Here is a 20486-nt window from a genome sequence, read left to right on the forward strand (position 1 = left end):
GGTTCTTCATTGTAATGCAGTCAGCTGCATTAGCTGCCTTCAGTGACTACAGCCCTACTACAGGTATGTTAAAGATCTGTGACCAGGCCATCTATTTTTGTATATCTACATGATGGCAGTGTGAGGCCGGCTCTTTATACAGCACGGTTATTCCTCCTCTTTGAACTCTTTGTTTAAACGTTTGCATGTGTCTACTTGCATCTCTGTGGTAAAGTAAGGGTGCAGGTGGGTGTGTTCTTACTGCAACATGACTAATCAGGCTGTGGCGGCAGCTAACTAAAATGTTTTGGAAAAAGAATGATTCCTTTGTGGCACTGTGGATCTCACTTGGGTTGACGATTTACTAATCCATGTCTCCTGCCCCCCTCTGAGGTTGATCTCGTGTTGTGGTTGGAGACCACATGGCCTCAGGTGGAGCAGGGGATGACGATGGAGGCATTCCATTGGATATTGACAACGTGCACATGCTCCTCCAAGGTCAGTCTATTCCTGTACTTTTGTAGATGTTGTGACATGTGCTGTAGTCGGGAATCACAGTGGTGGCCAAATTATGAACTGTGTTGAAGAGATACTATTTCAATGTCTCTTGCATCACTTTAATTTGACATATAATAGGTACTATGAACCAAAAGAAGTACCTAAAAAGTAAAAAAGTGAAAGTGGTGGTGCTTGGTGAGAGTGGAGGTGCAGGAGGTTTACCGGTTTGTCCAGTTTCCTATTGACCAACAACTCTTACTTTCAAAATTCATATTAGCACTAAACAGCTGTGCCCTCAGGCACACTGAGGACTTTACTTGTGACGGTTTACAAACTTCACTATGATATTGAGGGTACATTTGTGCAGGTTCTGTCTTTATTTTCTCAGTTGAAACAGACAATGAATGATTTGTTGTTCAGCCCTTCATGCTAAAATTGGAAAACCTGCTATATTTGCGTGAGTCATGCCAAAAAGCTTGCTTGTGACTCCATCGCTAATTGGATGAAAGTTCCTGGTCAAACTGGTCTTTAATCACATGACAACACATTGAGTCCGATGACCAATCAAATTGTTCTTCTACTGCAGACGGCAAAACTACTGTACAGTAATCATGTCATGTTGGCTATAGTAATTCAAACTTACCTTAAAAGTCACTGTATTCATTGATCGGACTAATCTTTTTCCTCTCTGTAAGCAGTGCACGTCTTAAAAAGGGAATAAATCTTGCCATGTTTTATGTGAGCGGAAAATAGTCATTCTGATTGCAAGATGTGCAGAATTTTGTCAATATGGCTTTACACTTTATTTCATGAACACGAAGGAGTCTTCATGATTGTTTATGACTGTTGTCATCAAGTGTCATTTGGTCAACAATGTCACTTTAAATGCAGAGTTGACTTCGTTTGAGATGTCTTTGTTATGACAACTTGAGATTAACCAAGACGACATGACCTGCCTTAAACATGTCACGGCAGGCCTAATTATTAAACTTTAAAAAACTATTTAGCTTTATGTGTTGACATTACATTAAACTGTCATACGTTGGCTGTCATAAGACCATCATTATTGTGTCATGAATATTTTTCTTGACTTGTCATTAAGTGTCAATAAAAGTTATCACACTGTCAAATGCTTTTGTAACAGTGTCATGAATCATTTTCCTGACCTCAACTACAGTGGTACAATTTGAACTCCTCATTAAAAAGGGAATAAGTACCAAAATAATTTCAAGAGTTGTACTTGTTGCCAAAGTAAGATAATTGCTAACTGTAGTTAGCTGTAGCTAGTTAGTTCAGTTGGCTTTGAAGCTACAGTAGCGCTCCTATTAGCTTTGTCAGTCCTGTGGTGCCAGGAGCCAAAACCCAGTGAGAAAACCATATTCGTTGTACCCTGTTGTCACAAAATGACACTTTATAACAACAGTCATAAACATTCATGAACACTCCTTCACGTTCATGACAGGTGTCATGTCAAGGTTATGAGGTATCACGTCATATGTTTCCTCAATATGTGACGCTTGAAGAACGTGTGCTTTTAAACACAGCTGTGTTTCATTGGTGTCTGGTACCGGCTATATGTTTTTTTTTAATATAAGCATTTAACTGTGCATCAGGGATATCAGACACAGACACATTTACATACTCTCAAAGTTGTATTTGTTGTAAATTGTGTAAAATCTATGACTGAGAAAACATGTTTGTCTGATGGCGTCTTACAATGGCCTAAAGCAGGGCGTCATTACTGACATGTTGAAGCCTCTTACTGCTGTTTGTACTGGCCATGTCAGGTGAACTGCCAGGCTAACTGGGTGGAGTGGGGTGATTAAATGTTGTCATGAGTTTCCTGCCTTGGCAGGCTCTTAAACAAACAGCAGACTCACTGAGTCAGATTCAGAGCTAAATCTGATCTGCAAGTGTGAGTTTGTCAACCTGAGAGTTAGCCTGTGTGTGTTTTTCTGATTACCTCAGACTAAACATCAAGCTCCGTTAATTCATTACTGACTGAATCTTTAAATAGTCCCAACAGATTGTTTGTAATTGTAGCAACACTGCACACAGATGCAGAAAGTAGTGGTTAAAGGTTTACGAAAGCGATGCAGAATCATATGATTACTGGCAACATCCAGATGTTCATGTTGGATACAGCTATAAGTATTCTTAACAAATTTAATTAAAGTAGTAAAATACTTTGACTCAATGCATAAAGTATTTGTAAAATATACAATGGACACAAAAATGGCCATCATTGGCTCCACTCACTCTAAGTATCAATATACTCAGAATAATACCAAAACCACTTGCATATGTCTTTAACATTTCCATCACTTCCATAATACTGTCCTTCAGGAGGCCTTTATAATGTTATATATAGTAAGAGGTTCATGTTTTGGCAACAGAACCTCAGGATTTGGTCTAGTACCTCTCAAGAACCATGTATGATCAAATCCCTTCACTGTGTGTGTGCATATGTCTGTCAGGAGGTTTATTCTAGCTGTGAGCTTGTCGCTGTGTATATCAGCTGTGTGCATGAGTGTCAGTATCTATGTCTGTCGCCGTCCTGGAAGTGGTCCCGTCTTGTAGCCAGATCCCAGCCAGTAGCCTTACTTTAGCTTAAAGAGGAAGTCTGCCACTCTGGGTCAACTTGTATTAGAGAAGTAGCCTCTTCACTCATTATATATGGATTTATTGGCTATTAGTTATAAGCATGGAGGGTCAAACAGTCATTCAGTCCTCTGATGTCGGTGAGTAGTTTACGGCCAACCTGCAGCTAATATCAGGATGATTTATAGATAATTATAGACGTTACAGGAGCACGTTACAGACAGGAAAGATCAGAGAAGGTCAGGTTGCTTTTGAGGAATATACTCAAATGTATTTGACAAATGTTCTGTGCATTTGTTTGCATTAGTTGGTGTTTTCAATCCAGCTGGAGTTTAAATGACATAGTTGAGAAAACCCAGGGATGCAGTTAACTAATTAAACACTGTCTGCACCTATGTGCTACTGCCAACAAACACAAGCTCCCAAAATCCATAAAGAATCATCATTTTTCAATTGAAACTATGTGTGTTTTATGTTACAGCAATCCATGTCACTGGTTTTAGTATCCAGTACTTCAACTGTATTGAACAGTGATCATTGAAATGCAATGAGCATAGATTAAAATTTTTTGTCTGTTTCAACAGTGGAGCATGAACAGATTCAGAAAAGGACATTCACCAACTGGATAAATGCTCAACTCTCAAAGGTATGTTGATGCTGAGTGAGTGAGTGTGTGAAGGAATGAACAAGAACTTAGCAGTTGTTAAAGAAAACAAGAAACTGCCAGCACCTGATTTTTATGAAAAAAACAAACAAAAAACATTACAAGTATACGTACGTATTTGTCAAAATAATCAAAAAAGTTCTTGGATGGTTTTAAAGCTTTGGATACATTATCTAATCTATTTAATGCTTCTTAAAGCAGCGTTTCTGCTGTGGGTAGTTTCAACTAAAAAAAGATCTGGTGCTTTTAGATTCAACTGTTAAACTGGATATATCTTCTGGAGATGATCTTTATTCCAGTTAAAGTACAGAGTGAATGAGAGAGGCTGGAGTAGTGATGAAGAGAGTAACACAAGGCTGCAGGTCTACATGCAGCATCAGCATGTAAGAAGGAACTTGTCTCTTCCATGTACTGCACAGCTTATCTTTCCCTAATATCTGAAATATTCTGTCTGCAGGAGCCAAATTCAATTTGCCACTGAATGTGTATTATTATTTACATGTTTATATGTAGTCAAATGTGTCTTGTTTTCACCAATTTTTATTATGTTTGGGAGGAGGTGAATCAATATTTTTTGGTTTCATCTACAAGAGGTGTCGATGTGAGCTGTGTGCACCGGATAGGAAACACGTGTCGATCTCAGGTTTACACTCTGCATCAAGTTTCAAACAATACACCTGTTGACCTTTAACATAGATTTCTCTTCAGGTTCAGCAAAAGTTGTCTTCTCTATATTCCAAAACCTACTTTTAATTTGGCTGATGTCTCAAGCAAAACCTAATCAAAAAGATAATTTGATGCTTTTGCTTAGAGTTGAACTGCTTTTCAGTTTGCAATATTTGGAGACGAGTGAGTGTTAAAGTATAAAAATAATGTTTGGGAGAGCTCTACCCAGGTAGTGTTGAAAAATGACATGACATCATGCTGCGGCAGAGCTGTAAATGATATGTAGCGAGCTGCAGACATGCTGACTCATTGTTGAGACAGCAGGGTGCATTGAAGCAGCTCACCGTGGATCTCGGTGGAAAGAGACCTTGAGCTGCTCGTGACTGTCGCCAGGAGTATAAATAGTGCTTCAGTGAAGCAGGACAGCACGTAATCTGAATCCAGCCACCTCTTCATAACCTCAGGTCCATATGACTCCTCGCTAAAATCACCGGTTCATAACCTGTCATCTGTTACAACAATCCACTGACGACCCCCAACAAGAGAGACTTCCTTTATGTCTCGAGGACAACGGTCACAATTGTGACTTGGCCTAAAGCCTTGACCTGGAAACTTTTAAATGCTCCCAACTCAGTTTCAGTTCAGTTTTGGATGGATTTATAGGCTCTGACCTTTTGGGTTGTGGGTGTGTTTGTGAAGCAGCATTTAAAAAAATATCATGTCATGGCAAAATAATTGTTGATGTTATTGTTTCCCACAAAGTAGATCCCATTTCCCATAAACCCTTTAACTCCCTGGCACACTTTTTTCTTCTGTGCTTTGCTGAACATTTCAGAAATGTTTTTCCATCAGCCTTTCACTTTTTATTTATCACATGACATGTGAAAACCCTGAACAGCTTCCTGTTTTATACAAAATGATGCAGCACATTTCACACCAAATATGAAACAGTGACCCAAGAATATTATATGGATTCATTAACAGCCGTCTAGTTTGTTACCTAATTGATATTTTTACTCAAAATGAATGTTATGTGATGATAAATTGATCTTTATGCTGTTATTGCACGTAACATATTTGACAGTACTGTATGTTTGGACTCATGACAAAACTTGAGGAGCTCAGATGCCTTTGTCAGCTCTGCTACTTCCTGTTTAGAGGTTTAATCGGCTTTGAATGTGCTCAACACCAACATCAGAAAGATCAAAAATAGATAAACCTTCAAAAAGTCAATAAAACAAAACTCGATTGCTGTTTTGGAATCTTATTGTTAGTTTTATTTTTTCATAATAGGTTACTGCTAATTATAATTTCATGAATAGTCCTGTCACTTATTTTCAATATCCAATATATTTGGCTTATTTTGCATTTTCTTGTCTTATTGTCTGTTTTATTAAGAATCTGCTGAGATTTAAAAATGAAGACATTTAATACATTTGATTGTAATTTTGAACATGCCTCTGTGTTGGTATCTTAGTATCAGTACAGTCAGTATCATCTTCGATTGTAGTAGATGGAACAGGTGAAGTTAATGTTGGATCATCACCTAAGCTCACCCGTTCCTTTATTTTGATGTACTGTGCAGCTGGACAGATAAACTAATAAGACTATTTGTGTGCTTTGTTACAGAGATGCCCTCCCTCATTTGTGTCGGACCTCTTCTCTGACCTCAGGGATGGGTCGCAGCTGCTCGACCTGCTGGAGGTGATGAGTGGCCAACGGATGGTAAGTTACTACAATGCTAATGATTAGATTCCAAATCAAAATGAATATTAACGTCACAATTAAGCTGATGCTTGAATTTGTCTCCAAAGAAAAGACAAAGAGGCCGCGGGGTTTTCCAGCAGAGAGCCAACATTGAGACAGCGCTAAACTTTCTCAAGAAAAAATCTGTAAGTTTCCACAGAAAAAAACCCCAAACAAACAAACAAAGCATGGCAGCTGACTACAGTTTGTGTTATCAACATGTGTTGTATTTGGTTTGTGTAGATCAAACTGGTGAACATCAACATCTCAGATATCATAGATGGACGGCCCTCCATCATCCTCGGACTCATATGGACCATCATCCTCCACTGTCATGTGAGTACCAATGCTAAACTAGTGCTCACACACATTCCCCTACTTCTACTTTTGTGAAAGAGAAGAGGAAACTACAGCAACAGGATCTTGTACTACATGATTAATAACTTCAAGAACATACAGATTTCAGCCATTTCAAAGATACTGATCATTTGACATACAAGATATTGTTTTATTGTCTCTGTTTTAGATTGAGGAGTTGGCCAACACTCTCTCCTTCAGCTCTCGTCATTCCTCCCTCGACTCTCTGTCCAGCCTGGACTCCTGGTCTGGCAGCCCAGTCCCGGCAAGTCCGGTCCCTGGAGGACGGACATCGCCTCTTCACAGACGTTTCAGAGTATCCGCCAAGAAAGCCCTGCTCATGTGGGTCAGGGACCAATGCCAAAGGTGGTTTTTCTACCATATATATGAATGCTTAAAATTGAATCTTTATCACTGGCAACCTGAAAAGTTTTCTGGGCAGCATGGTGGCACTGATCCATCACAGGAGGAATGACAGTTAGTCCTTGACCTGTCTTTGTCAGGTTTGCATGTGTTTCCTTAGTTTGCATGTCTTTTCTCTTAATCAACCTTTGTCGTAGCACAGTTCAAACACATGCAAAACAGATGGACAAGCTAAATTGCTTGTTGGTAGTAATGATAGAGTCGAAGCAATAACTGGACAATGACTGATGTTTTGCGACCACTTCAAGACAGACTGGCTCAGACCCTCTTTGGTGCTTTCTTCTTGTTAATTTGTGTTTATCTCTCTAGGGTTGGCTGCTCTGTCAGTGTGAGGGACTTCAAGTCAAGCTGGAGAAGCGGAGAGGCCTTCTTGGCCATCCTGTGCTCTCTCAGACCACAGCTGGTGGATCTCTCACTGGTCAGGTCCAGAAGCAACCAGGAGAACCTGGAAGAGGCATTTCACCTGGCTGAGAGGGAGCTAAACATCCCCCGCCTACTGGAGCCGCAGGGTGAGGCTCATTCAGTAGTGACTTATACTGGTTCTCAGTATTTTTAAGGGAATCCTTTAGCTACGATAATTCACTTTGTTCACCCATTTCACCTCAGACAAAACTGTGTGAACTTGATTTTTATACATAGGATGAGGCGAAACCTGTTGCTTCAGTGGGATAGTCAGGTTAAGCAACAGATTCCTGCTCCTGCGAAGCACTGAGAAAAAGTAGTGTATTATTTTTCATCATGTGTAAACCTTTCTGTGTCTTTACCCGAACCCCAGATGTTGACGTGAAAGACCCTGAAGACAAGTCCATTATGACATATGTGGCCCAGTTTCTGCAGTACTCTAATGACATGCCATCACCTGATGATCATCTGCAGGTAGGAAATGAAACCTTTACTGCAGAACTGACTTCATCTACAACTTGCCTTCTTGAAAGTTTCTGTCCCTGCTGCATCTCTTTCTTGTTTGAACCCACAATCTCCTGCATGAAACAAACCTTTTCTGACCTTGCCTTTTCCCCCCATGGTGGCATTGGTGCAGCTGTTTCCTCTGGTCCAGCCCTCTTTTCTCTCCCTTGAGAACTTGCCTGCTCACTTCACTCCAGCAGTTGCTGTCTCACCAATACGTCAGGTAGCTGTACACTGGGCAAAGAAGTCCTTCTTCAGTTCATATTTATCAGTCTTTTTAAAAGTCTTTTCTTTCACTCTGTTGCATTGATGATGCAAATCTTCTTGACAAACAATTCAGCTGCCGTTTATAAGATGGATGGCTATCAATGCACAGGGCTTCTTAAAATTTGAATGGGTCAAAATCTCTTTTCTCTGAAACCTAGTTGAGGCAAACTCTTAGGTCTGTTTGAGTATGGCACGTGCTTCTTACATTTAGATTAACACAGAAACGTTATTAATGACAGTTTGAATTTTGAAAATGTAGGTCTCTCCAAGTGAGCGTGCAGAAGAGGTGACTTGCTGGCTGCAGCAAGCCTACCAGGAGCTGTCAGAGTCGCAGACAGCTACAGAGAAGTCAAGCTTTGCAGAAAAATATCAGGTAAGGTGAAGCAGAAGAGCCGAGAAAAGAAAACGCTGATTTGTGTCTACTATTTATTGTTGTTGTTTAGAAGTTTTAACTGTTTTTGGATCATTAGGTGTTTCAGAACTTCGCTGATTCCTTCACTGAGCAGAGGAAACCAGTGATGACCCTCCTTGCTTCCATAAGACGCCGTCCTGAGATGAGCCAAGAACAGTGTGCTCTCAAGGCAGCATGGGATCGTTTAGAGGAGGAGGTGAGGAAATCTACCTCAGTATAATAAGCAGTATGGTCATACTCTGCACCCAGCAGCTTTTTAGTCACTTAAAGTCTTGCTCATTTACTGCCTCCTTTGCAATTTTTTAAACATGTTTCTTGTGTTAAGTGTTTTGTGTTTAGTGCATTTGTCTGGGCAAATGCTCCTGAGGCTGCTTTTAATGTGGAAATTGGCTCCTGCTGAGTCCCTTCCTTTATCTCCAGATGTGTTAGACTCATTAGACAACGTTACAATCAGCAGGTTTGTGCTTATACCAGGTTGTTTATGTGCGTGTCATTACTCAGCTGCAGAGACGTAAAGCAGACCTGGACTTGAGCCTTCCTCCTCCCCTGGACTCAGTTGTCTTGTGGCTGCAGCGAGCGGAGGCAGCGCTAACAGAAGAGGGAGGAGGAGGGAAAGATCATGCAGATGCTGCCAAAGAAGCAAGAGTTCAACAGGACACACTAAAGGTTATTTTTAATTTGAATCAAAAATCGAAATGTAACATTTTCTAGACAACTCTGAAGTGGCATATATGCTATGGAATGAGAATGTCACATCTTGTTTTTTTTGTGCTTATAATCACTTAAATTGTTTGCTGTTTTTTTCTTCAGACTTTAATTAAGCAGATGAGCCACCACGTCGATATCCTTGATACCTACCACAACATGGATGACTCAGGAAATGTAGTAGTGCCACTAGAAAAGTTTGATGAGATAAAAAGACGGTACGTGAAATAATTGTTCAACTTCTGTAATTACAAATTTGATTAAAATTAAATCCATAAATCTTTAAGTCTCTATTAAATGTATCTGCAGTTCCGCTCCTGTAAAACACTTACGTAACACATTCACACCTTCTTTGTTTATAAACAGTTTAACCGATATCCGAGTCACAGCCAAGTATCAAGGGATTAAGTTGGAATACCAGGAATCCCGTCACACTGTTCTGGATCTCCTGGGTCGCATCACTGCTAAGCTTCAGACCTGGAAAGCTCCCTACAGATCTCAGGAGACAGTACTTGTGCTTCTGCAGGACTGGCACGTAAGTATCTGAAAGAGCTGGATATAAAACCTTGTAACACCAGTTCCAAAAACATACCAGTGGTATAATGTCAAAGTCAAAAACAGCAAAAGTGATGACTTCTGTTGGTTTGTTGTCTAGGACACAGTGGAGCGGCAAGGACTGCTTTTGATTCTAATGGACGCTCTCCAAAACCTGAAGGAAAAGGCGAATGCTTACACCAGCAAGGCAGCGCTAGGTATGTGCTAAATGTGTTTTTTATACGAGTTCTGTAAGCTCAGTTTTATCCTTTCATGAAGATTCTTTATTTTCAAAAGGCAAGACTTGACCTCCACACACTCTTCACTCCCCCAGGTGAAGGTTCTCAGCTTGTCACTCGTCAGGTGAAGGAAGCAGAAAGCGAAGCTGAACTGGTTGCACAGGCTGTGACAGCTGTCAGGGGGATGATGGAGAGGGTGGTGTCCGCGTGGGAGACCTACAACAACTGCATCACTTCTCTACAGACGTGGTTGGCACAAAAAATACATTCGCACACCCAGTCTCCTGCTGCAGGGACGCAGGTAATCTCACCTTTATTTGGGAATTTTGTCAATGAATACCTCTAAAAGATTCCTTTATGACTCTCACTATTAAGTCTAGTGTGAAAGCTGCACCAACCAATGTTAATGTGTTAGATTACTGTATATCCCCTTGCGGTAAATCACAACTGATGACTGCAGAAGAGAAGCTTTGGATCCACCTGATTTTTTTATCTTATGGTTTGGTTTCTGTAGGGTATGAGTGAGTGGACATCATGTCAGGCTAAGCTAAACGAGGCAGGGAACTTACTCATCGAACTGACAGAATCTTCAACCAGCCTCGCTCTGGCTGAGCAACTCAGCAAGGTCAACATGCAGTGGGCTGAATGTATGAAGAAGACAATGTTTGTAAGTATGCATGTTCTCATTGCTCTTTCCATTGTAGTACAGATTTTTAATGAAGGTACAGTTCAGATGAAATTCATGTATAGGATTTTAAATGTTCAAAATTTACCTTCTTAAATAGTGTTGCAGGACATAAAGGTTGTTACTCATGAAGCACGTCTTTCTTAGGAAGTATCATCAGAGCCCAGTGTCGGTCCCCTCTGTTTTCAAATGGTGCATTCACTGACCCAGGAGGCCAGCCAGCTTCTGAGGCAGCCACTGGATGTGGCTTCTGTCCCACTGAAGGCTAACAGACAGAAACTACAGGTTGGCAAAGTTACAAGTGGATGGATAAAAATAAACATACAAATATAGACACAGTTTTTGAAAAGTCTTTCTGAAACGTTATACTTTCTTTTATTAGCTACTGAGTAAGAAGATGGCCGACGTGGACCTTTCATCTCTTAGTTCATCCCCAGACTTTCAAACAAGCCACATAGAGAACCTCATGCAAACTCTCCCACAGGTACTATGCTGCAAAAAGCTGTGACTAACTGTAATGCATTTTAACATCATTTCATTTTCCATTTTTTGACTATGAATTGTTTCAATCAAAACATTTCCATAAGATTAGTTATTGATATATTATCCTATTATTGGTATTATGTTGTAGTATGACAAAGTAAGGATAGGCTTCACTCCTAATTGCTTGTACATGTACATTAGATGCTTGCTGAAGCAGAGAGGAGCTGTGGAGAGCTGCAGAAGGCTGCGTCCTTGCTGGAGGGCCATCTGGCTGAGCTGGATCACTGGAGCACAGAGGCCCTTGACTGTCACCAGCACCTAAAGGAGAAAAAACACAGAGGACGCTCTGCAGTGGAATCTACAGCCAAAGTCAGCAAATCACAGCTTTCTGCACCTTCAAACTAGGCATTATTTTGTTTTTTGTTGAAGGCATCACAAATAATCCTAGAGCCCGTTTCAGAAAAGCATTTGTTAACGTGGATATTGCAAGTGATGGCAGTGTTACAATTCACAAATGACTGTCGCTCTCAAATTGTGGATACATTTTAGAGTCTTGTTTGGTTTCGGTCCATAAAATGAAACATTACAGTACAGATAATCAAATATAGGCTATATAATCTTTTCTAGGTCCTGGTCTCCCGAGGCTTGCAGCTGGAGAGCCAGGTTGTAATGGAGGGACAGGATCTGCAGGACCTTGTGGCACAAGTACAGAAAACTTCTCCTCTGCAGCACCTCAGTACTTCTGTCATGCAGGATAGGATCTCAGAGGCAGTCTCTCACTGCCAGGTGAGTTAAATCAATGTAAATAACCTCTAAAAATAACCTAACTTTTTAAGTTCTTCAACACTTATATTTATATGAGACAATAACATTTGTATATGTTTTATTTTTTCAGGAGATTCTTGAGAGGTTTGCTTCCCTTGGGTTTCTGCGACATGTTGAAACAGCCGATCAGATGCAGAGGCAGCCACAGTCGGGTTTTTTGGTTGTGGCCAGAACCAAACATGTAGACCAAGTTGGAAATGTTATGCTGCAAACTCAAGACCCAAATCAGGTTTTAGCTGAGAGCCCATCTCAGACACCTCAACAAAGAACAAGAGGTCTCCAAGGCTGGCCTGAAAAACAGCACATGAACACACAGGAGGAACCATCCATTGTTATACCACATGTTCAAATCCAGATGCTGCCTCAGCGTTTGGGGGCACCAGGATGTCATATTCACCCTCCTCTTGCTCAAACTGTAAAAGAAGCGGAGCAAATGACTCAGCCACAGTCAGTGTCCAAATCACACACTCAAGTTTCACGTCCGAGTCAAAATGATCAACTTCTCCCTGCCTTAACCGAAGCTCCTGCTGGAACAACTTGTCCAAAAAGTCCAGTTCTGTCAAGTCCAGTTTCTGAGGAAAAGGAAAGCTCATCTTCCCCACAAATCCACATGTCAAAATCCAGAATAAGAGTGAAACCAAACACCCCACAAAGTAATAAAACATCTCCACAGCCACCGGTTATGGTCCGCAGTGAAGTTCATTCAAAAGCCCAGTCGATGGCGAGGAGCAGACTGGAGAAGGCCAGGTTTCGTCTGCAAGGACGCATCCAGCAAGCCATCAAGTTATTTGGTGGCAAAGAGATTTCAGAGTCACAAGCCAAAAGGAAGCAGGTACAGATTTAAATATTATGGATATAGTATTATTTATTCATCTTCAGAAAAGTTTCTCGATAGCAAAAGTAAATGAATGAATAGTAAAGACTTTGAATTAAGAATATATACGTAGTTTCAGATTATTTTTTTATCATTCGTGAAAAAGGAACTTTGCACTTGCTAATAAGTGTTAATCAAAGTGACTATAAAGCTGGCTTTGCACCCAATTGTTGCTTAAAGAAAATGCTTTCATGCTTAAACATCCAGACCATAGAAACTCAAAAATGTAATTTCAGAATTGGGACATATTTTTTAAAAGGTCTGTGGTGTTTTGCTTTGCACAGCTGCCGGTTTTGTCCGCGTATGTTTGTCTAGCTTTCTGTGTCTTTCTGTGCAGAGAGCTTTAAAGATTCTGCAGCCTGCCATCCTGGAGGAGTTCCTGGTTGCAGTGGAGGGTTTTGGGGCCTTTTGCACTGGGCCCCAACTCCAGGACTTGATGCTCCTGTCTGACTCAGTCAGAAAGCAGTGGGAGGTATGACAGAGACCGTACACAGAAGACTGTTGCATCTATAAGAAGGGGTTCAGTCACCTCTGTCATGAAGAAAGGTTTAACTGCGCTTTGAACCGGTCTAAAGGCTTAATCATACACCATACAATATATTCCTGAAGTTTAATCTGTTTTATTGTCCTCAATCTTACTCTTAATACAGTCAACACCCAAAAATATTGATTGTGTCATATCTGTTTGTTGAAAACTAAAGTCAGCCAAAGAAAGAAAGCTTAGCTTCATTTTACTTTTTATGTACAGTATCTTACTTTCTGATTTGTCCCACCTGTAACACTGTAGTTCATCATCATAACTCATAACATAACTCATTTAATTCAGTAGCTTTAACCGCTATGATATACCATGATAACTTATCACTTACATTTTTCTTAAGTACCTTGTTTGTGTCAAACTCAGGATGTACGCAGAGAAATGGCGGCCTTTGTTCCTGTCTTATTGTCTAAGATCAGAGAGGGAGAGCAGTCTTTATCTGTTGTGCAGTGTGAAATGCAAACTAACCCCCTGCATGAAGCCACTGACCAGACTGACCTTGACTCTTTGTTGCAACAACAGGTATTTGCATAACTCTGTAACATTTGCATTAACATCTAACTGTGTCGTGTGACAGACTGTATGATCTGGGAAACGTTACGATAGCCAGAAAGAAAGAAACTTGATTTTAGTTCACATGTTTTCCAGGCCGTCATGGACGACGCTGCATCTGCTGAGGAATGTGTTGAAACGCTCCAAGAGCTGTGTGAAACACTGACACCAAGTGAATCCTCCTGCCTGGAAACAGACCAACTGAGAGAGTCAGATGAAGCACAGGAAACACAGCCCAGTGACATAGTGCTCCCATCTGACTGGTAAGATAATGCTAAGGAGAGGCGGCATGAGGTGTAATACATTAAAAATCAACACATTTAAAGATCCACTCCACACATGTATTAAGGCATATTAAAACAGTGTCTGAGAAGGTTTTTGCTGAAAAAAGTATCATTAAAAAAGTATAACCACATTCAAATCCTCAAATGGACATCTCCCACGTTGTTTAATTGAAGCAGACAGCTTATTTATTAACCATTGTCACTCTGTAATCCCTCAAGTCTATTAATCGTAATGAGCTGCCTGTAGTAGGACTGAGTGGTTCTAACCATCCGACATTGACCTCCCACTGATGAACACTTCTTAACTCAGCAGGGGACAGCAGCTCTGGGGTAACACCCCGCTGAGAGCGACTGGCATGTCGGCTGACACACAGCAACAGAGCAACAATCTCCCACATAAACAAAGCGTGGACAGCCCACAACAAGACCTGTCACCTGTGGGAGGCAGTGGGGATGTCGTGAAGTTGCGAGTTCAGGATGTCCCAACAGAGAGCGAGGAAGACCTCACACAACACAGTGGCTGTGGGTCAGTGAAAGATCTGAAGCCATCACTTCGAGCCAAAGAGCAGTCGCTGAAAGTTCGTCTGTTGCACATCCCTGGGGGCAATCAACAAACCCAAGCTCATATACAGGTATGAAGAGGGCTTTTATTTAGATTCTCTTAATTTTATGAGCTCTATAGGTATGTTATTGCTTTTAGGGCCGCAACTAATGATCATTTTCATTAACAATTAACTTGTCAATTATTTTCACAATTAACTGATTGTTAAGTGAATTGTTCAGTGTATAAAATCTCAAAGATTGGGAAAAATGCTAATCACAATTACCCAGAGCCCACAGCGACATCTTCAAATTGCTTCTTTTGTCCATCCAACACTCCAAAACCTCCAAAAGACTCTTCATTGACCATCATAAATGACACAGAAAGGCAGCAAATCCTTACAATTAATAAGCTGGAATCAGCAAATGTTTGACAGTTTTGCTTAAATGATTCTTGACTGAAATGATTAATTGATTATCAAGACTGTTGGGAATTAGTTTTCTTTTGATAAACTCAAATCAACCAATTGTCAGAACTCTAACTGATTTGTCAGCTCTGAGTTTCAGCGAGAAACAACGATTTGCATTTTTTAAAATTTGAAGAACTTTATTTTGTTGACCTACCAAAGATGTGAGTGGTGAATCCACTTTTCTTTGGATGTATCAAGTATTTAGATTTCAAGCTTCAGTTTTGTTTTATAGGCTCAACAGTAGATCATAATAAAAACTAAAACAACATATGACATAGAATGTATGCTTTACATTAAAGAAAGAAGGGGAAAGCTTTACAGTCCTCACTTGGATGCAGCCTTTTTATTTGAAATCCTGGACATCAGTGTCTGTGTACCCCTGCCTTCTTCAGGATGCTTAAGAAGGCAAAAAAAAAATAGAAGAGTTAAAGTTATTAGTAACCCTTTCTGCCTCTTTCTTTGATTTTCACTGCAATCCAAAACCTCACTACAACCAGATCACAATGTTGGGATGCTGTGTTTAACATAAATAAAAAGGAATGTGCTAATTTGATAATCCTTTTTGACACACACTCGATTGAAAAAGTACAAAGACAATATATTTAATGTTTTACCTCATAGACACATTGATTTTTGTAAATATATGCTTATTCTAAATTTGATACCAGCAAAAAATTTCAAACAAGTTGGATGAGGAGCAACAAAAGACTGGGAAAGTTGTGGAATGCTCCAAAAACACCTGTTTGGAAGATTTCACAGGTCAACAGGGTCATTGGTTACAGGTGATAGTATCATGATCCTCCTGGTCAGAAAAGAACTCAGCAGTTTCATTGGCTGTGACTGACCTGTAGAAGTCACAGCACCAGCTGCGGGGCACTAATCCTCAGTAATTGGATTGGCACGCTGCTCCATCTTTTCCTCTGTTCTTCGCTTGGCTGTTACAATCTGGCTCTCCCATCTCTCAGGCGGTTGTCAGAGGCAACACTGTGGAGACCAAGCAGGAGGCAGAGTGGATGGTCATCACAGAGACAGACGTCCCACCACAGGAAGAGCACTCCTCCATCCAGGAAGTACTGGAAAGGTGTGGGTTAATACCGCTTTCTCTCCTTATTTATTTATTTATTTTTTTTACTTTTTTGCTTTTGTTTAAAGGACTGACAGCATGTGGAATTAAGTTTTAACATGATAGATTATTACAGTAGAACATAATCCAGAATTGAAATCTAATATTTATTTGCCTTTGAGGAACATCTGGTTCAGCATCATCCTTTCAAATGGATAGTTTTTTAACAAATATTTACATTTCATTGTGGATTTACAATGTTATTGACTGTGTAATCCATTTAAACAACAATATGATGCTGCAGACATTACAGTATTCCACGTTCCTTATTATCACTGTAGTGAAATAAGAACAAAAGACAACATAGTGCCAAGAACTTGATGTCACAGATTTTGCAGCACGCTCTGTTCCCATGTAGCCTTTCAGTGTCACAAATTAATCAAATGTTCTGTTCAAACAATGTGTAATTCTTATATTATAGGTACAGAAAGTCCTGCTCCGAGTTTCAATCTCAACTTCAGAAGAACAAGCAACATTTGGAGTTTATTCTGGACCCAGTCACCGTCTCCACCTTGCAGAACCACAAGAAGCAACTACAGGCAAGTTTAAGCGTCATTTCAACGCTTAACATTCATATTCAGATATGTTTTGATCCATCTTTTGAAATGGTGCACTCAGTGCAGAGTGTCACTTACATTTGCATTTCTACAACCTAAAACGAAATAACTGTTAAGCAGACATTTGTTCACAAGGTCAAACTTCACAATATCAAATAAATGCTGTGATTCTTTGTGAACAGATTTTAAAACAGGCGACGGAGGCACTGTGGTTTGAGTTTGACCTCCAGTACGCCCAGCTGTCCCAGTGCTCCCATCTGATGACCAAGGAAGATAGGAGTGAAGTGGAAATAATCTGTGAGCAGCTGACTCAGCAGTGGAGAGTCCAACAAATGTGCCTACAGAGCAGGTACAGTACATCTCTCAGATTAATCATTAAATATTGACTCAGAAGACAAAAGCACATTTGTAACACTGTTCCTTGTTGGTCACCTTTATAAAAAAATACTTTACCACGGACATCTTTGACTGACAGATACAGTACACCAGTCCCTGGCCATGTAAGAACAGTGTTATTGGTTTTAATCATTAACCCTATCAAATATATTGCACAACTGTATTACAGATATAATACATAATGTTTCTGATTTAAAATGTCTAAAAACAACCTTTGTTATAAATTTCGTTGAGTTCTGTATTTAGATTATCCCAAATGCTTCCAATAATGTCCAAACCCAGAGAGAATCTGTAATTTTACTCAGGGTAAAAGTGTATTTCATTTTGTCACCTGTCACTATAAGTTTTGGGGAAAAACATGATGCATCAGAGAGGAAGGAAGTCAGCAAGCATGACTAAACATAACGTGAATAAAAACTTAAAAACATTACCTCCTCTGTGTTTTGGAGCTTGCAATGTTATTCCATGATCCTTATCAGCAGGTGGAGTTAACTAATACCAACTTATCCTAACAAGTCAAGTTTCTTTTACCTTGGTTTGTGTCAGGATGACATCTGTAGAGAATACTGCAGACCAGATGGAGTCTGCAGAGGATCAGATGCAGATGATTACAGAAAAACTGGACCGGATCCTCACAGAGTCCTTGGACATCTCCTCCTTCACCTTGGCTGATCCTAGACTGGTGTCTGATTTAAAGGTACATCTAAGCTGTTTTTAAACAATTAGCACTTTAATTCTGAGAGTAAAATATGCACATATTAATCATAAACCCTTCTTGTGTTCCCCAGGAAATGGACGACAGACTGCAGTCGGAAATGAGAAAGCTATCAGAACTAGGCTCTGAAGAGGAAACGCAAGGGCCAGACGCCACATCCCCTTCACTCATCTGCCTGGCTCTCCACAACAGTGTCCATCATCTGGAGCAGCTCCGACAGCGGCTGGAGAGAGTTCAGTCAGCTGCCCAGGCTCTGGATCACTTCCTGGCCACAGTGAAGGAAGTCAAGGCTGATATCCCAAAACTGCTGGCAAACCAGGACCCCAGCAGACAGCAGAACGATGCAGACTGGGAGCAGCAGAGACACTCTTGGCAGGCAGCAATGCAGCAGAAGTTGCAGACTGCTGCGGAACAATCTGATAGTGTTGACAGCACTTTAAAGGCAGTGGGGATGACTCTGACCATGGATGGTGCAACAGTGGCGTGCCAGGATGTGTTGACATCATTGTCCCAGCAAGCTGTGGATGTGGGAAAAGAGCTGATGAGTGTCAGGAGGAGGGAGAGAAAAGGTGAACTGTTTCCAATGGGAAAGGAGCAAATCCAGGAGTTGAATCCTTTGGAAATACGTCAGATAAAAAATGGGGATGATTCATCACGGGAGCAGCAGCATCCAACTACAAGTAGGATGGAAGAGGAGTCAGGGATGGAGGCCAAAAGGAGTAGGCTGGAGGTAGATACAAAGACACAAAGGGAGGAAGAGGCTGAAACACAGAAGTCTGATGGGGGTCTCTTAGAAGCCAAGGACCAGAGAAGAAGAAGAAGCAGCCAAGTTAAAAAAGAGGGAGAAGAGAAGGAGAGTTTAGTCCAGAGGAGAGGTGCCTTGTTAAGCACACTGAGGGAGATAAAGGAAGCAGCTGAGCAGCTGGGGTTACAGGAGCCCACCCTGCCTGCTCTACAACAGAGGTACAACACTGATCTGGGTCATAAAATAAATCATTCTTAGTAGGGGTGAACAATTAATCAAAATATTACCGAAATTGTATTATATTATATTCCCCTCGTCTAGTAATGATTGTGTGCTCCTCTGCAGGACGCGTGCCTTGACTGAGCTGAAAAGTCGTCTTGCTAGCCACCTCGCTGAGCTGCAGTACATACAAGATGCATCAGAAATCCCTGATGTGAGTCAAAAGCCAGAAATGGAGGATGTCTGGGAGGAGGTGACAAAAGCTGTAGCTGAACGGTAAAGAGAGCAAATTAACTCCTTTGTGATTTGCTATGATGAGTTATAGTTGTTTGCTGAGTTTGTCTTTGTTGCATTATGGATCACATGCAGGCTTGAGCGGTGTGATATCCTAACGGAGCTGCTGAAGAGGTTTCAGAGCATTCGTGGTGAGCTGAGTGGGACACTGCAGAGGGCAGAGAGTACCATCAGTGAACAAGCTTCCTACATGGGGAGAGACAACCTGCACAGACTGCACACTAAGGTATACTACAGTTAAATTGAGATGATGAACGGATGCAACAGAAACTAAATCAAAATAATTTATCTGTCCCTGGCAAATTGTTGACTACTCTGTGTGTTTGTCTTAGGTCCAGGAAACAAAAGCAGAGCTTACCAACCTTGGGGACGGCATAGAGGAGGTCCGCAGTGTCTGCAGGCAGCTTCACACTCATTTACGTCACCTCCCAGAATGCACCATCGTCCCATTTGAGGGTGAAGCAGTTGCTCTCATGGACCGCTGGCTGGATGTGAGTTCTGTCACTTTAAAGGTGCACTATGTCATGTGTGTGTATATATATATATATATATATATATATATATATATGTATATATATATATATATATATATATATATATATATATATATATATATATGTATATATATTTATATATGTGTGTGTGTGTATATATATGTGTGTATGTGTATATTTACATATATATATATATATACATATATAAACACATATATATTCACTGAACAAAAATATAAACGCAACACTTTTGTTTTTGCTCCCATTTTTCATGAGCTGAACTCAAAGATCTAAAACTTTTTTTATATACACAAAAGATCCATTTCTCTCAAATATTGTTCACAAATCTGTCTAAATCTGTGTTAGTGAGCACTTCTCCTTTGCTGAGATAATCCATCCCACCTCACAGGTGTGGCATATCAAGATGCTGATTAGACAGCATGAATATTGCACAGGTGTGCCTTAGGCTGGCCACAATAAAAGGCCACTCTGAAATGTGCAGTTTTGCTTTAGCTTTATTGGGGGGGTCAGAAAACCAGTCAGTATCTGGTGTGACCACCATTTGCCTCACATCTCCTTCGCATAGAGTTGACACATACATACATATATATATATATATATATATACTCATATATGTATAGTATGTATACTCATAGTAGTATATATATATACTGTATATGTGTATATATATATAT

The 20486-nt window shown here is 40.4% G+C and overlaps 4 protein-coding genes across 4 annotated transcripts in view; all 4 read left to right on the top strand.

Annotated features, from left to right (window-relative positions):
- Positions 1-401: 401 nt before the first annotated feature.
- Positions 402-8885, top strand: LOC141017704 (calmin-like). Its single transcript, XM_073492437.1, has 10 exons — positions 402-477; positions 3663-3724; positions 6038-6133; positions 6398-6490; positions 6681-6877; positions 7244-7443; positions 7710-7810; positions 8367-8480; positions 8578-8715; positions 8859-8885. Exons 1-10 carry the CDS (start codon positions 402-404, stop codon positions 8883-8885), a joined length of 1104 nt encoding a protein of 367 aa, XP_073348538.1.
- Positions 8886-9383: 498 nt separating this feature from the next.
- Positions 9384-13342, top strand: LOC141017705 (nesprin-1-like). Its single transcript, XM_073492438.1, has 12 exons — positions 9384-9442; positions 9591-9759; positions 9880-9976; positions 10093-10298; positions 10512-10664; positions 10830-10967; positions 11065-11166; positions 11367-11534; positions 11793-11951; positions 12061-12137; positions 12684-12822; positions 13202-13342. Exons 1-12 carry the CDS (start codon positions 9384-9386, stop codon positions 13340-13342), a joined length of 1608 nt encoding a protein of 535 aa, XP_073348539.1.
- Positions 13343-14056: 714 nt separating this feature from the next.
- Positions 14057-17145, top strand: LOC141017706 (uncharacterized). Its single transcript, XM_073492439.1, has 5 exons — positions 14057-14217; positions 14552-14870; positions 16214-16329; positions 16793-16914; positions 17111-17145. Exons 1-5 carry the CDS (start codon positions 14057-14059, stop codon positions 17143-17145), a joined length of 753 nt encoding a protein of 250 aa, XP_073348540.1.
- A 58-nt stretch (positions 17146-17203) lies between these two features.
- Positions 17204-20486, top strand: part of syne2a (spectrin repeat containing, nuclear envelope 2a) — a 67007-nt gene continuing 63724 nt past the window's right edge. The window contains 6 exon segments of the mRNA XM_073492612.1: positions 17204-17277; positions 17871-18021; positions 18113-19002; positions 19130-19279; positions 19373-19523; positions 19630-19788. Coding sequence (XP_073348713.1) covers positions 17261-17277; positions 17871-18021; positions 18113-19002; positions 19130-19279; positions 19373-19523; positions 19630-19788 — 1518 coding nt within the window. The 5' untranslated portion in view covers positions 17204-17260.

Source organism: Pagrus major, chromosome 22, assembly GCF_040436345.1.
Source record: "Pagrus major chromosome 22, Pma_NU_1.0".
Taxonomy (NCBI): Eukaryota; Metazoa; Chordata; class Actinopteri; order Spariformes; family Sparidae; genus Pagrus; species Pagrus major.